General features: G+C 36.2%; 1 protein-coding gene across 1 annotated transcript in view; it reads left to right on the forward strand.

Moving 5' to 3' along the window:
* Agps (alkylglycerone phosphate synthase) overlaps window positions 1-14,291 on the forward strand; it is a 97,617-nt gene that overhangs the window by 13,227 nt on the left and 70,099 nt on the right. Inside the window, exons 2-7 of the mRNA XM_034494389.2 lie at window positions 4,672-4,761; window positions 5,892-5,982; window positions 7,316-7,436; window positions 7,873-7,947; window positions 11,135-11,206; window positions 12,872-12,951. Coding sequence (XP_034350280.1) covers window positions 4,672-4,761; window positions 5,892-5,982; window positions 7,316-7,436; window positions 7,873-7,947; window positions 11,135-11,206; window positions 12,872-12,951 — 529 coding nt within the window. The remainder of the gene's footprint in view (window positions 1-4,671; window positions 4,762-5,891; window positions 5,983-7,315; window positions 7,437-7,872; window positions 7,948-11,134; window positions 11,207-12,871; window positions 12,952-14,291) is intronic.

The following is a 14,291-nucleotide window of genomic DNA, read 5'->3' on the forward strand; positions in this document are numbered from 1 at the left end:
CCTCAGTGCTGGGTTACAGGCATACTACCATGCCTGGCTTTTCTGCGGATGCTGGAAAAGTGAATTCATGTCCTCTTGCCGTCACAGGAGTCTAATACTACACAAGAGGCTAGTACTCTTAGCCACTGAGCCATCTCCTAAGTCCCTGTTCCAAACTTTGTGAGGCTAATTTCCCCCTCTTTGGTTCCTGGAAGCAAAGATAACAATCTTAACTAACTGTTACAAAGTAGAAGGGACTTTGCTGAGTGTTAATAATATTTTAGGTAAAATATTTTTAGGTAAAAAGGGAAACAACAATATTCATGGGTGCCCATAGAGAGACAGATATGTATATATGTTCTATAAAATACAGTTAATTAATTTTTCTTTCCTAAGTGCTGTTATGCTCTGAGTCTTATTTCTCCTTTTCTTTGTGTTCAATAGTTGTTTCTTTCTAATTTTTTTCTCATTCATTTTTCTTATTTTAAATTAATTTTTTAGTTAGCATATAAAATAATGGGTTTCATGATAACATTTTCATACATACACCATTGTACATTACCTTTATACACCTCCTCCCCTCCAGTGCTCTTCCTTCTTGCCAAATAGTCTTCTTTCCTTTCATTTAAATCTAGATTCTGCATAGAGAAAAAAGTAGCCAATATTGTTTTAAAAATCTGGTGTCAGTGTACTTCAGTGATTCTTAACATTGTGTAATATCTCACGGAATGCATTTCCACGGTCTCTCTCCATTCTCTAGTGAAGGAATGTGGTAGACATATTTCCTTATAGAACAGGGCATGGGTTTGTCTCTAGAAGTTACCAGGAGTTACTGCTGGATTCATAACTGGCATCACTTGTGCATACTTAGCACAGGATTTTTCTGCAGAGTTGCTCAGTAGAGGCATGTGTGTTTTTTTCCCTCTTAAAAACCTTACAAAATATTTTTATTTTATGTAGCTGGGTGTTTGGCCTGTATGTATGGCTGTACACCATATGAATGCAATGCCTGTGGAGACTGGAGGAGGGCATTGGATCCCTGGAACTGGAGTTACCAATGGTTGTGAACCTTTATTTGGGTCTTGAAAATTAAACCTGGGCCCTCTGGAAGAATAGCAAGTGCTCTTAATTGCTGAGCCAACTCTCCAGTATACCTCCTATGTTTTTGGTAACAATTCTCTGAATTATTAAATCCCATATTTAAGTTTGTATTAGACTGGCAACAAATAGCAGACTAACAGCTTACTGCATCCAAGGACTAAATACGGAAGCTAGCACTGAAACACAATAGTGACATTGGCCTGTGTTAAAGTATGACATGGTAGTGTGCAAGTTTAGTCATGAGGCATTTTGTATAGATGGCAAGAATATTATTACCTTGTTGAGCCATACCTTGGTCTATGAGAATTTTTGTAGTGTATTTTGTCAAGAAGTTGTATGTGTTGCTTTCTCATCACTTCTTATGTCACATGATCTCTTTGGTTGTACCAATCTTGAAGCAGTCAGTCACAAACCAGATAATAAAGATCTGTCTTAGAAAATCTTGAGGATGGTTAGATTTCTGCTCATGGTGGCCATGTTCGATTGGTTTGGAAGTGGCTGGCACTGAGCTTGGTTAGCTCGGCCAGCACTGAGGCTTCAGTGTTATTTCTCTTTTCACTTTTCCCAAAGCTATTTTTCTCATTTCAAACTAGTGGATAGGCCAAAGTTCTGAACTGAGTAAGAAGGAAGACATTTTTCATTAGAATTTTATCAGAAAAGCTTTAAAAGTTATTAGCATTGGACTGGTCTTGAAAAAAAGTTGTTAACCCAGAGTAAAAGTAGGTGAAATAACTTTTTTCTTTTTCTGACTTTGAATGAGAATACCATGCTTAGAAAAACTAATGGCACAAGCCATGCACTAAACCCAGAATCTTGTAACTTATTATTGAGGAGGGGTGGGGATCTGATTATTTGTCTCCAGGGACAGACTCAAAAGCAAGATCTCATTTAAGACTAAATAAAAGAACTCCTTATGGATTAGTAATAACCTAATGACTGAGTAATAGGCCTGGGGAGTGGGAAAAATGGGGTTTGCAAACCATACATCTAGGAGAATACTGCCACCTTGTGTATATATGATGCTAGTCTCTAAGTACCCATTTTCTTTTGTTGCAAAAAGTAATTTTTCCTTTTCATATTTGTACTACTTGGTTCTGCAAGTTTGTAAAACGTGGTTTAATAGGGTAAAGTCAAGCCAACCTTCATTTTGGCAGTAGGAAGAGTCTTGGGTTTTGACAACATCCAATTTGGTGTGGTTAGCTTCAGGAATTTGAATGCCTGGGATACGATACTAATTTACTCCTGGTTTAGTTATGAACAACTTCCTTTTATTGGAATGTTTGGGAAAGCTAAGGATTTTGTATTCTTTATTGCAGTTTTCCTGGTGCCTTGAGCTTATTCTAAATGACAGAGTTTACTATATGATGGGGAAGACATTAGGCACCAGATTCTTAAGTGTTTTCATCAGGCCCAGTGCAGAATGACCACAGCAAGAATTTAGAATAGTGCCTTTTAAGAAAATATTAGAATGGTGAAAAGAGGGCTTTTTACATTATTCTGGTTACCTGAGGGTATAATTTAGCAGGTTTTGGATATTGTTGTGAGACTGGGTTGAATGTTTCTAGGTAAGACTTCTTTGTCTGGGAAATGTGGGACAGGGCACTTTCTGAGGATCTTTTTAGCATTTGGATTTTGTAACTTGTGAAGCTTTTCCATATGTTGAAGCTGTAATACACATCAAGGTACTTGCAGCCTTTTTCATAGGAGGATAATTAGAATCAGTTGCTAAATAAGAGGTCTGTTTTGTCTCACGGTTTGGAGGTTTCCTTCTGTGACTGGTACTTATTGTTTTGGTGTTGCCACTGGTAAGGCAGTGTATCACACTAAGCAGAAAGTGGATGAGCAAATTAGTCATTCTGTGCCCAGGCTGTAAGAAAGAGACCAGGGATGCACAGTCCCCTTTAAGGACATGCCCCTAATGCCTCTAGACCGCCTACTAGACCCCGCCTACTAAGGGCTCTACCATCTTATAACACCATGCCCCTGGGGGCACAGTTAGCTTTAGTTTCTGTTTATTAATTTCATCCCTGGTCTTTATTATTTTCTCACTACTGCTTTCAAGCTTGGTCTGTTGTTTCCTTCCTGAAGAGTTCACTAAGTTTGAATGTGCTCTGAAGTTTAGATATTAGCAGAGACATCTAAGCTTCTTTCTCAGAACTGCCTTTGCTCTATCCTAGAGCTTCTGATAAGGTTTGGTTTTTGTTTTTGAGTCTATTTACGTACACTATTAGGGACCACACCCAGAAATTTGAGCATGCTACGCTATGTTCCTACTTTAAACTCAGTATTTAAGATGAAACAGTTATCTTCTACGTCCACTCCCTTCTGCCGCTTTTTGAGTGCATTACATTTGTTGGTGGCGGCGCACTGTGAAGTACGTGCAGCTCATTACAATGATTTTATGTTTGGAATTGCTAATATGTAGGCATTTTTGTTTTTATTTTTATTTCAACTAGTAGTAATGGGCATAAGGTCTTTTAAATGATTGTAAAAATTAAAAGCCAATGTTACTTTATTTGGTTTTGAAATGTTTAGCAAGTCTTTTTAAAAAGAGTTAAAAATTACTTTTAGTTTGTGTGTGTGTTTGAGAGAGAATATTAATATTGTAAAAGACAAATTGAACATGAAAAGACTGAAACAAGGGAATAAGATAATTTTTTTCTTAGTATCGTTTGCTTTACACCAACAATGTTGATGACATGAATACCTATTGTGAGACTAATTAAGTAAAATTTTTTGGATGTTTTGGAAAGAATACTAAGAAGAAAGAGCTGAAGTGTGAGGTTGGCATCTAAAGTCTGTAGCAAGCGAATTGATTTTGGTGTTTGTCTTAGTGATTTTACATATTTTCTTAGTATCAAGTATGGAAATGGTAGTAGTTGCCGATGGTATGATTATGTAGAAACTCAAAATGAAATTTAATCAAGTATACACAAAGGAGGGAGGGAGGGAGGGAGAGAGAGAGAGAGTGTGACAGACTGAGACAGTGCATGAGCATGCATGAGAGCATTTGATATAGGTGTATGCAATGCACATAGAATCCAGAGGTGTTGAATTCTCCAAGTAGTTGTGAGTCACCCCATGTGGATCCTGATAGCCAAACTCAAGTCCTCTGTATGAGCATCACACCCTTTCAACTGCTGAGCCATCTCTAGTACCAGGATAGGTCTTGTTTGTGTGTGTGTATATATATGTGTGTGTATATATATGTGTGTGTGTGTGTGTGTGTGTATGTATATGTAGGCTGCCGACCTGACTCGGCTGGTCAAGATGGCGCTGGCTTCTGGTATGATCTACTGGTAAACAAGTGCACTGCGCGATCACCCTTGGGCCAACTTAGTTTTGGCGCCAACCCCTCCCGAGTGGGATATGTAAATGAAGCACTGCAATTCTGATCAATCGTGCTCCTCCACGCGCATCCTCCCACCGGGGCTGGGCATATAAGCAGCTCGCTCCGGGTGTTCAAGGTTCCTGGGTAAATGATGAATGAAGTGCTTCAATAAAGGTGTTGGGAAGGATCCAGTTGTTTGCGTCTTCCTTGCTGGTCGAGTGGGGGCGCAACATATATACATGTATTTTTTTTCTCATTAGGCAAGAAGTTATGAAATGGAATGGATGGGGCTATAATGATTCCAAGTTCTTATTCAATAAGAAGGGCCAGGTTGAGCTGACTGGGAAAAGGTAATCCCGCTTTTAAATTCACTTTATTCCTTCTTTTCCTTTTTTTTTTTTATATATATATTTTTAAACATATAAAAAAGGGCATGATAATATGATGTTCCCTCCTCTAAGCAAATTACTAGCATTTTGCTATCATTTCTTTTTATTCTATAATATTCTAAATTCTGATGTCATTATAATACCTATACTTTTATATCTTTAAAAATAAGCCTTTATAATCACTCACATATTATCATACTTCCAAAGTAACAAGCTTGTTATAATATATAATTATTTAATCCACATTCTCATCATCCCTGTTTTACAAATGACTTGTATAGGGAGTTTTCTGAATCAGGATCCAAAGAGTCATTCCTGGTCCTCCATGCTTTTGATTTATTGGAAGTGACTTTGTATTTAAGTCTCGTAATTTACACCTAGGTTTGGGTTATGATGAAAGGTAGAGCATTAATGAAGAGCAAAGAGAATGCAGTGGTGCTGCTGGAGACTGTTTTCTAGGGTAGTGGTTCTCAACCTTCCTAAAGCTGCGACCCTCTAATACAGTTCCTTATGTTGTGGTGACCCCCAAATCATAAAATAATTGTTGTTGCTACTTCATAACTGTAATTCTGCTGCTGTTATAAATTGTAATGTAAATAGCAGATATGGTACCCATGTAAAAGGGTCATTCAACTCTCAGAGGGTTCATGGCCCACAAGTTGAGAACTGTTGATTTAGGAAGTAATAGAAGTAGAGAATTTGTCTGCTAGTTTTAGAGACTGGAAAATTGAACTGCTGCCACTACACCCAGCATGGGTTCCTTAAGGCTTCATTTCCTAGATTGTTGAATTCTGATCCAAAGACATGAGAGAAAGGAAGAATAGATGCATTCTGTAAGCTCTTGAAGAGGGGCATGGAGAAGGTGGTTGCTTGGCTTAGTCACTTAGGGGTAGTCAGTTCTCCCCTCTCTCCAAAACTTATACACATGGAAGTAGGATCTGGGTACTCTGGAATTACAATATTTAGTAGACAAGCAGTTTAGTTACTGAAGCTTTTAGGAATTGCATGATCATTCCTAGACATAGAATATAAGCTTCATTTTTAGATAAAGATACATCTCTCTAGCATTCTTTATCTACTTTGTACCTTAGGTACCCTCTTAGTGGCTTGGCTTTACCAACTTTGAAAGACTGGATCCAAAACACCCTTGGAGTAAATCTGGAGCATAAAACTACCTCTAAAGTAAGTGAATAATAGTTACAATATGTTCAGTTGTGCTTTTTATACCTAAACAATTAGCTATTGTCATAATTTGTTATATTTGTTCAGTACAATTATCTTGTGAAACCGATGAAATATTTGGCATTTCTTTATGTTGTCATTATTTTTATTGTTATTTTGCAATACATAAAGTAGTTAACTGTCTTTCCAGTTGTATATTCCAGCCTATAAGTATAGACTGTCTTACGTGATGTCATGCACTGTATTCAGCGTGTGATTGTTTCTAGGAGCTGGAAATGGAAAAGAGTTCTTACAGAGAACCGGGGGTCAGTTCCCAGGGTCCACATGATGGCTTTCAACAGTTGCAACTGCATTGCTGTTTTTAATAATTTAAAATGCTAGGCAGAATATTTGTTGGGCTTTGTTTGGTTATTTCCTTTTGTTAACTATAAGATAAATTTTATGAAGGTAAGCCCACAGCCTCTCATCCCCATCTTCATCTCCATTAACTCTAATTGCTGTTTGTAAGGTTCTTAGAATAGTACCTGGTTTTTTGGAGTAAAATTAATATTTATCTGAATGGATACAGTACCTTAAGAGATTAAGAGAGTATAGAAATATCAGATATTTTTTTGTTTATATATTCTTGTAGATTTTTAAATCCCAAATACTGTATTAATTTTCCTTATATTTAGTTGTATATGTTTGACATGCTGTTAAGTGCTTTTAATTAGTATACCTGATCTGCTTATAGTAGCCCTTCACATTTGGTTGTTAATATTATTAATATGTGAAGAAGCTGAGGCTCAGGGAGGTTGAGTGACATGCTCAGTGTTGTTTTAACTTTATAGTTGAAGGTTAGGCTTTACGATACCAACTGGAATCGAGTACCAAGTTTATATTAAGTCATACATTTCTAAATTATCTTAAAATAATAGCTTTATTACTTAATATAAGATCTTCCATGTAACATTTTAAAATGGTCATTGAAGAGTGGGAAATGGTAAATTTTATCTATAGGTGAAAGTTTTTAATGTAAAGCATACCTAGTACCTTTAAACTGGAGGTGTGAGACTTCCCTGTCTTCTCTATTGTTGATTACAGTCTTTATTGTTAGTAACAAAGCACTAGTCATAGAAACAAAGAGAAAGCATAGTTTCCCTGTTATATATATTATGGGATATGATTAGTCAAATCATTTGTACTTTGCTACTGTTACCAAGTTGGACTCTAGTACTTGATATATCATATATTGAATGTTAAAAAAATACGCATCTTACAATCATTCTCCTAGCAGAGGGGATCAAAAATTATTATTTAGAAATAAGTCAAAGTTATCAATTTTATATTTTAGACATCCATAAATCCTAGTGAAGCACCTCCTTCTATCGTGAATGAAGATTTCCTTCAGGAACTTAAAGAAGCTCATATTTCCTACTCACAGGAAGCAGATGATCGTGTGTTTAGAGCGCACGGTAGGCTGCTCACGCTGGGGCTGCTCACACTGGAACTGCTTACCCTGGGATTGCTCACACTGGAACTGCTTACCCTGGGGTTGCTCACACTGGGATGCAACTACTCATGTTCACATTCCTCACCCTGGGGTTGCTCACACTGGGATGTAACTACTCATATTCACACTCCTCACCCTGGGGTTGCTCACACTGGGATGTAACTACTCATGTTCACACTCCTCACCCTGGGGTTGCTCACACTGGGATGTAACTACTCATGTTCACACTCCTCACCCTGGGGTTGCTCACACTGGAGTTGCTCACTTTCACACTGCTTGTGCAGGTATTCATACTGGGCTTCTCACACGGGGCCTACTTACATTGGCTTTCTGTCTTTATTTAGAAGCTTTCTGTAAGTTAAATTATTTTGCATTTTTCTTTTTATACAACAAAACAGGTCATTGTCTTCATGAGATATTTTTGCTCAGAGAAGGGATGTTTGAGCGGATTCCTGATATAGTTGTATGGCCAAGTAAGTTTTTTTTTAACTCTTTGTATCATTTTAGTATAGTTTGTTTCTCTGAGGAATTTATTTAGTTTTAATATGAATTAAATGAAGGTAATGAAACCTAGTTTTTCTTTGCATGAGGGAAAATTTTGAAAGAACATTGTAGTTTGCAACAATGCATTTTGAGACATTCTGTCATCTTAGTTCCAGATGTGGAGATAGTTGTTTTCTTTTGTAGTTTAGAATTTCACACAAGTGGAGGAATGCATACTTATCTATGAAATTTTTGAGACATTCTGTCATCTTAGTTCCAGATGTGGAGATAGTTGTTTTCTTTTGTAGTTTAGAATTTCACACAAGTGGAGGAATGCATACTTATCTATGAAATCTATTGTAGTTGTTTTTAAGGATTTTAATTATATGGAACTTTCCTGATTTGAGGTCCATCCTTCAGGCAGGACCCTTTACTACTGTGACTGTCAAATAGTGTGGATGTCTTTTGTTTCCTTGCACTCATGTAAACTATGTTTCCACTGGTAGGTATGTATGTAAAAGTCAAAATTTCCATTAGCAAAATTAACTTAGTGTGCTAGTGAGAATCCTCAGAAGATAGTGATTCTTGTCTTATAAGCCTGACAACCTGAGTTTAATCCCTTGAATTTGGTCCCTGAAACCTACATATAGGTGGAAAGAGAACCAACTCCACAAAATCACCCTCTGACTTCACTCATGTGCTCCCTATCATGCACACATACACCACTGCCACTGACAATATTATTATTATTGTTGTTGTTATTATTATTGTTATTTTAATTGAGGCTAGAGAGAAGGCTCATGGCTTAAAAACACTGATTGCTCTTCCAGAGGACCCAGGCTGTATTCCCAGCATCCACATGGCAGTTTACAACCATCTGTTAACTCTAGTTTCAGGAAATCGAACACATCTTCTGTCGTCTGTGGGGACTATATAAACAAGTTATATGGACATACACAGAGGCAGAATGCTCAATACACATAAAATTGAAAATTAAGAAAAAAAATAATCTCACTTGAGCTGGGTGTCATGTATTCTTGTAATCCTATCATCTGGATGGCAGAGGCAGAAGGGTCAGGAGTTCCAGGTCATCTTTGGCTATTCTGTGAGTTTAAAATCAGCCTATCTCAAAAGCCAAATCCCAAAGCAAATTCTCCACGTAGTTTGTTTTTATGCATTATCAGTGTGCTACATACCAAATTATGAACACCTCAGCTATGTACTAAGGATAAGAAGTTGAGAAGGAAAACCCCTGTTCTCAAATGTAATGAGATTTAGTGAAGGAGCACAAATAAGTATATAATATATTGGATAGTGCTACCCATTACAGAGAAATACAAAGAAGGGTGAGTGGTGGCAGGAGGGAGTGGTTTCTGATAGCTTGGTCAAAGAAGACTCTTAAATAAGTTAGTTACATTTATAGAATCCATTTGTCTTAACATTTTTTAAAAAATAGATACTCTTCTGGTGTTTCTTTAATTATTCTTAGTCTACTTCTCTGTTTCTGTCCTTCTCTCTGTCTCTCTGTCTCTGTCTCTCTGTCGCTGTCTCTCTCTCTCTTCCCTCCCCCCCCGCCATGTGTGTATATATGGTATGATATGTAATTATGAGTGTGTGTGTGTGTGTATACCTGTATTCATGCATGTAGAAAACAGAGCAGGACCGTTGGGGATCTTTCTGTCTCTTTCCCTTATTGCCTTAAGAGAAGGTTTCTTATTGAACCAGGAACCCAACATTTCTGCTGGGCATGCTGGTTATTGAGCGCTTAGGATCCATCTGCCTTTGCCTCCCATCCTCCCAATGGTGCATTTGTAAGTGTGCACATCCATGCCTGGCTTTAAAAGTAAGTGCTGGGAATTGATCTTAGGTCCTTATGATTGCAAAGCAAGTGCTAGTATTTGTGGTGCCACTTCTTAACCATCGTCTATTATCTTTTACACTGCTAGTAGTAAGCTTTATAAGTTTAATCTGAAAGCCTAAAAATAAATTTGATTAAAAATTGCAGTGAGCCTGCAGTTTCTTGGTAGAGTATGTCTTTAGCATATGCAAGGTTTAATCTCCATCAAATTACTACCCCGCAATGGAACTATACAAAGGCTAAGTATTTACAGCTTTATGCAAGCTGAGATAGTTATAACATTTGTAAAACAAGTTCTGTGCTTACGTAAATATGTATTAATTTGTTTTTCCTAATACCCTTCTTTGTCTTTTAGGATCTTAGCAGTTAATAGTACAATTTTTTAGTTTCCTTGCCTCAAAACTTTGTCTTCCATGTGATACAGTGTTAAGTAATCCCTGCCATGTTGCTTCCTCTTGTCCCCCTCAAGCCCTAGTGCCAAAGACAGCTGGAGTAGTACCATCTTGACATACAGTCTTCCTCAGTCTGAGTTTTGTTATTTCGATAGCTTTAGTTATATACAAAGGAAAAGAATTTTTTCTACTCTAGTTTGAGTAAGATTTTACTTTTTTTTTTTTTTTTTTTTTTTTTTTTAGGAATTAAGAAACAGTAGTGCTAAAATTAATGGGTGAAAGTATGTGAAATATGCTGTTTGCATAGTTTGAATATTGGTATTTATTTAAACAGGAAATAAAACATCCTTCCAGTAGGGTACCTAGCTGACAGTACCTACCTAACCAAAGTTAAGATTATGAAAAATGAGACATGTGTTTGGCTATACTGTGCTAAAAAAGGCATAGCACCACTGCTGTGAGGTGCCTACCAACTGTTTATTCTCTGCTTAATCTTAGGTAAACAAACTAAGAGCTTTGTTTGAAATAACTGCCTAAAGTTCCTCAGAAGTGTCATTGACATGAAAGTCAAAGAATCAATGTGTGATTTCAGGTTTGACTCTGGTCCGAAAAGAGATGTTAGTGGGATATTAGAGGAAGGACTATAGATTATTTTGTCTATGTTATTTGATAGGTTTTGATGATTAGATCTTCCTTGTATGAGATGTTAATGTTTGGGAATGTGACATGAAGTACATTTTTAATACTTTTTCCTAAGTCTGAATGTTAAAAATACAGTTAAAAAGAATGTTGTTTACAGCTATTTAACCATGGTATGAGTAAACAAGGAAAAGTTAGGTGTTTAAGGGCTTTACTGACCTTTAGTTTGTAATAATATGCAGATTTTATTTATGTACTTATAGTTAATACATTTTTCTTTTTCAACAGCATGTCATGATGATGTAGTTAAGATTGTGAATCTAGCATGCAAATATAACCTTTGTATCATACCAATTGGTGGTACGTATTGTGTTTTTCAATTTTATTATGATTAAATTTGTCCTATTTAAAATATTTGTATTTTTATTTATGCACTTGAAAACATTTTTTGTTATTATAGTATAGTAATTGTGAAAAAATGGTTTTTATGATCATTTGTGTTATAAATACTAAGCTGCTTGATGTTGTTTACCTCTAATTCATGTCTTTTTTTCTGTATGGATCATAGGTAAAGATGGTTTTTAATGCTAAATAAGAAAATGTTCATTTAGTAATTAACTTTTTAATCTGTGTGTATGTGGGGAATCATTTTAGTTTTTCAAGGCACCCAGTGTCATCTCTGAAGGAGCCGAATGATCGTAGAACACCTAAGAGAATTAAAAGTTCACTAGTGCAGTGATTGCTAGTCAGTGCCTCTGACTACAGAAAGCTAGCATTATTTTTAATCCTAAAGTAAGTTGATCCTTGCGTTTTTGTTGTTGTTGTTGACTGCATGATTTTAATAAGCCAAAGGAAATTACCTTCACTTTTTTTTAAAGATATAGTTATTATATTTCTAATGATGACTACAACGTAGCTGTTTTCAGACACACCAGAAGAAAGCATCATATTCTATTACAGATGGTTGTGAGCCACCATGTGGTTGCTGGGAATTGAACTCAGGACTGTTGGAAGACTAGTCAGTACTCTTAACCGCTGAGCCATCTCTCTAACCCGTAACCTTCACTTACTGTATTGGCATTGGTGAATATAGATCTCAGCAACTCTAGGAGTCCCAGACTTTCTCTTCAACTGATACTGTCCCTTTAGTTATTGAACAAAGGCACCACAGTGCCACTTACTATGATTTTTTTCTTTTACTGAAAATGATGTTATAAGCAAGTGGTGGTTTCCAACCACAGGTACTGCACTTGTAATTGGCAGTCTTACCTGGTGAAATTAAGTTGATGTATATAGATTACTTCTTTTGGAAGTTGAATTCCAGAGGTTTCTTTTCCACATAGACTGTATGGAAATAGCAATTAAATTTTTATATTGAGATGTGATGACTGTAGTTAAAAACTTAAAATATTTTATTCTTCGTTAAGACATTTATCCTTTGACAAAGTATGTTAAGAAGAAATAGGAGCATATTGTTTAAATACTTCAACATATTATTTAGCCTATTTTATCATAACTTTTCACTAATGAATATGAAAATTTGCTTTTCAATACCATGATCTGGGCATTTAGTTTATTTTTATTTGAATTTATTAAAAACTTTTTGCAGAAGACTGTTACTTTAACAGACAGATAATCATGTAATTATGGTAGGAAGAAGTTGATGGTACTTCTAGTTGTTCAGGACTTGTCTTTTTTCTTTTAAGCTTCTTCTTTATAGTGCTCATTAGCTTAGATCTTCGCTAATTATGTTTTTGGAGTTCTGCAAATTGCTAGGGCTTTCCATGAGTGTGTCATATCCAGGGATGGAGCCATAGTCCATTGATTTCAGTCCCATAGTAGTCTGCATTTGGCATTCAGCATAAAATAAAGGTGAGTTTGTTTTCAGTGTGTTAGCTTTTGCAAAGTAGAAATAGGTGTCAGCACTAGCAGGCCCATTTGTCTTCTGTGTACTAAGAATTTGTTCCAGAAATGTAACAGGAGCAAAATAGCTAAACACAAAGTTTTTGTTTCCTGTTTTGACAGGAGGTACAAGTGTGTCCTATGGCTTGATGTGTCCTGCAGATGAGAAAAGAACAATAATTTCTTTGGACACTTCACAAATGGTATATGATATTCTTTCTAATTCTGCTTACTGTTGAAACATCATTTCTTAATACTGTATTTTAGCTGCATGTTCAGGTGATCAAAAGCTAAGTGCCCTTGTTCTGTAGTGCTAAGTTAGCATGTAAATTGATCATTTGAGAAGCATGATTGTAAAGCTTGAGTCAGTGGATAACTTTATGTCTGTTATTGTAATAATAATTATTAGTTATAATGTGAATTTGAGTAATGTGTACTTACTTGCCTCCCAGGCTTAAATTGATGCTTTTGTACTTGCTGTGGATGGGTGGAAGAACTCTCATTCTTACAGGGCTTGAGAGTTGTACCATGCTAAGGTTTTAACCTGGGTTGAATTTTACCTTCATACATAAGTGGTAGTCCCAAGAAGCAACTTTGTGTGAGTTTTAATTTGAATCTTCTTTTGAACAGCAAGGTAGAGGGAACTGTGCCTGTGCCCGGAGTGAGTGGTTATCAGTGCTTCACTACATTTGCTCCTTTTATTTTCTAAAACTTTTATAAACAAATCTTGCTGTGGTACTTTGTACCTATTTTGCCTGTTTCTTTTTTTAAAAAGGTCTTTTTCTCATTTAACTACTGTATTTTTATCATTCTTGTCAAGTCAAAATCATTTTCTTATGCTAATTTATATAGTCCACACTTGTTTTTAAAGTTATCTTTATGATAGTTGATTAGTTTTAATGGAACTCTAGAAAAAGGCCTTGTTAACTTTGGATGTTTCTCTTTTAGGTCTCGTTTTATCTGAAAGTGTACTTTCCTTTTTTCCAACATTACTGATTTTGAAGGGACTAAGTTCTTTGTAGTGTGGAATGGCATAGTTTGAATTCACCTACTGCTCTTCCTTGGTGTCCTTTCATTGTTCTTTTAGGCCCTGGATGTCCAGTCTAGTAGATTTCTTCCTCCTTTCTTCCTGCCTCCCCTCTTTCCCTTTCTTCGTGCTTCCCTGTCCTCCACAGAAAGCTTATCTTATAAATAGATATGGCAGTGTGTTCTTTAAAATACATTTAATTTTATTTAAAAATCAACACATAAAATTGTGTATACTTGGGCTTATCATTTTGATACATGTTCATGTATCCTTTGTGGTGCCAGAGATAACCTTGAACTCCTGACTCTGCTGTCTCTACTTCTCAAGCGCTGACATACAGATGTGTGGCATCATGCCTAGTTTTATGCTGTACTGGAGATTGAACTTCATGTGCAGACAAGCTACATCCTCAGCCCCTCTTTTTCTGTTGTCTTGAGTTGTGTAGTGCATATTGGATGTGGCATAGGTATATATTTTTCTCTAGGTTTTTGTATCAAAAAAGATGTTTCAACCTCA

Source organism: Arvicanthis niloticus, chromosome 2 (genome assembly GCF_011762505.2).
Source record: "Arvicanthis niloticus isolate mArvNil1 chromosome 2, mArvNil1.pat.X, whole genome shotgun sequence".
Lineage (NCBI taxonomy): Eukaryota > Metazoa > Chordata > Mammalia > Rodentia > Muridae > Arvicanthis > Arvicanthis niloticus.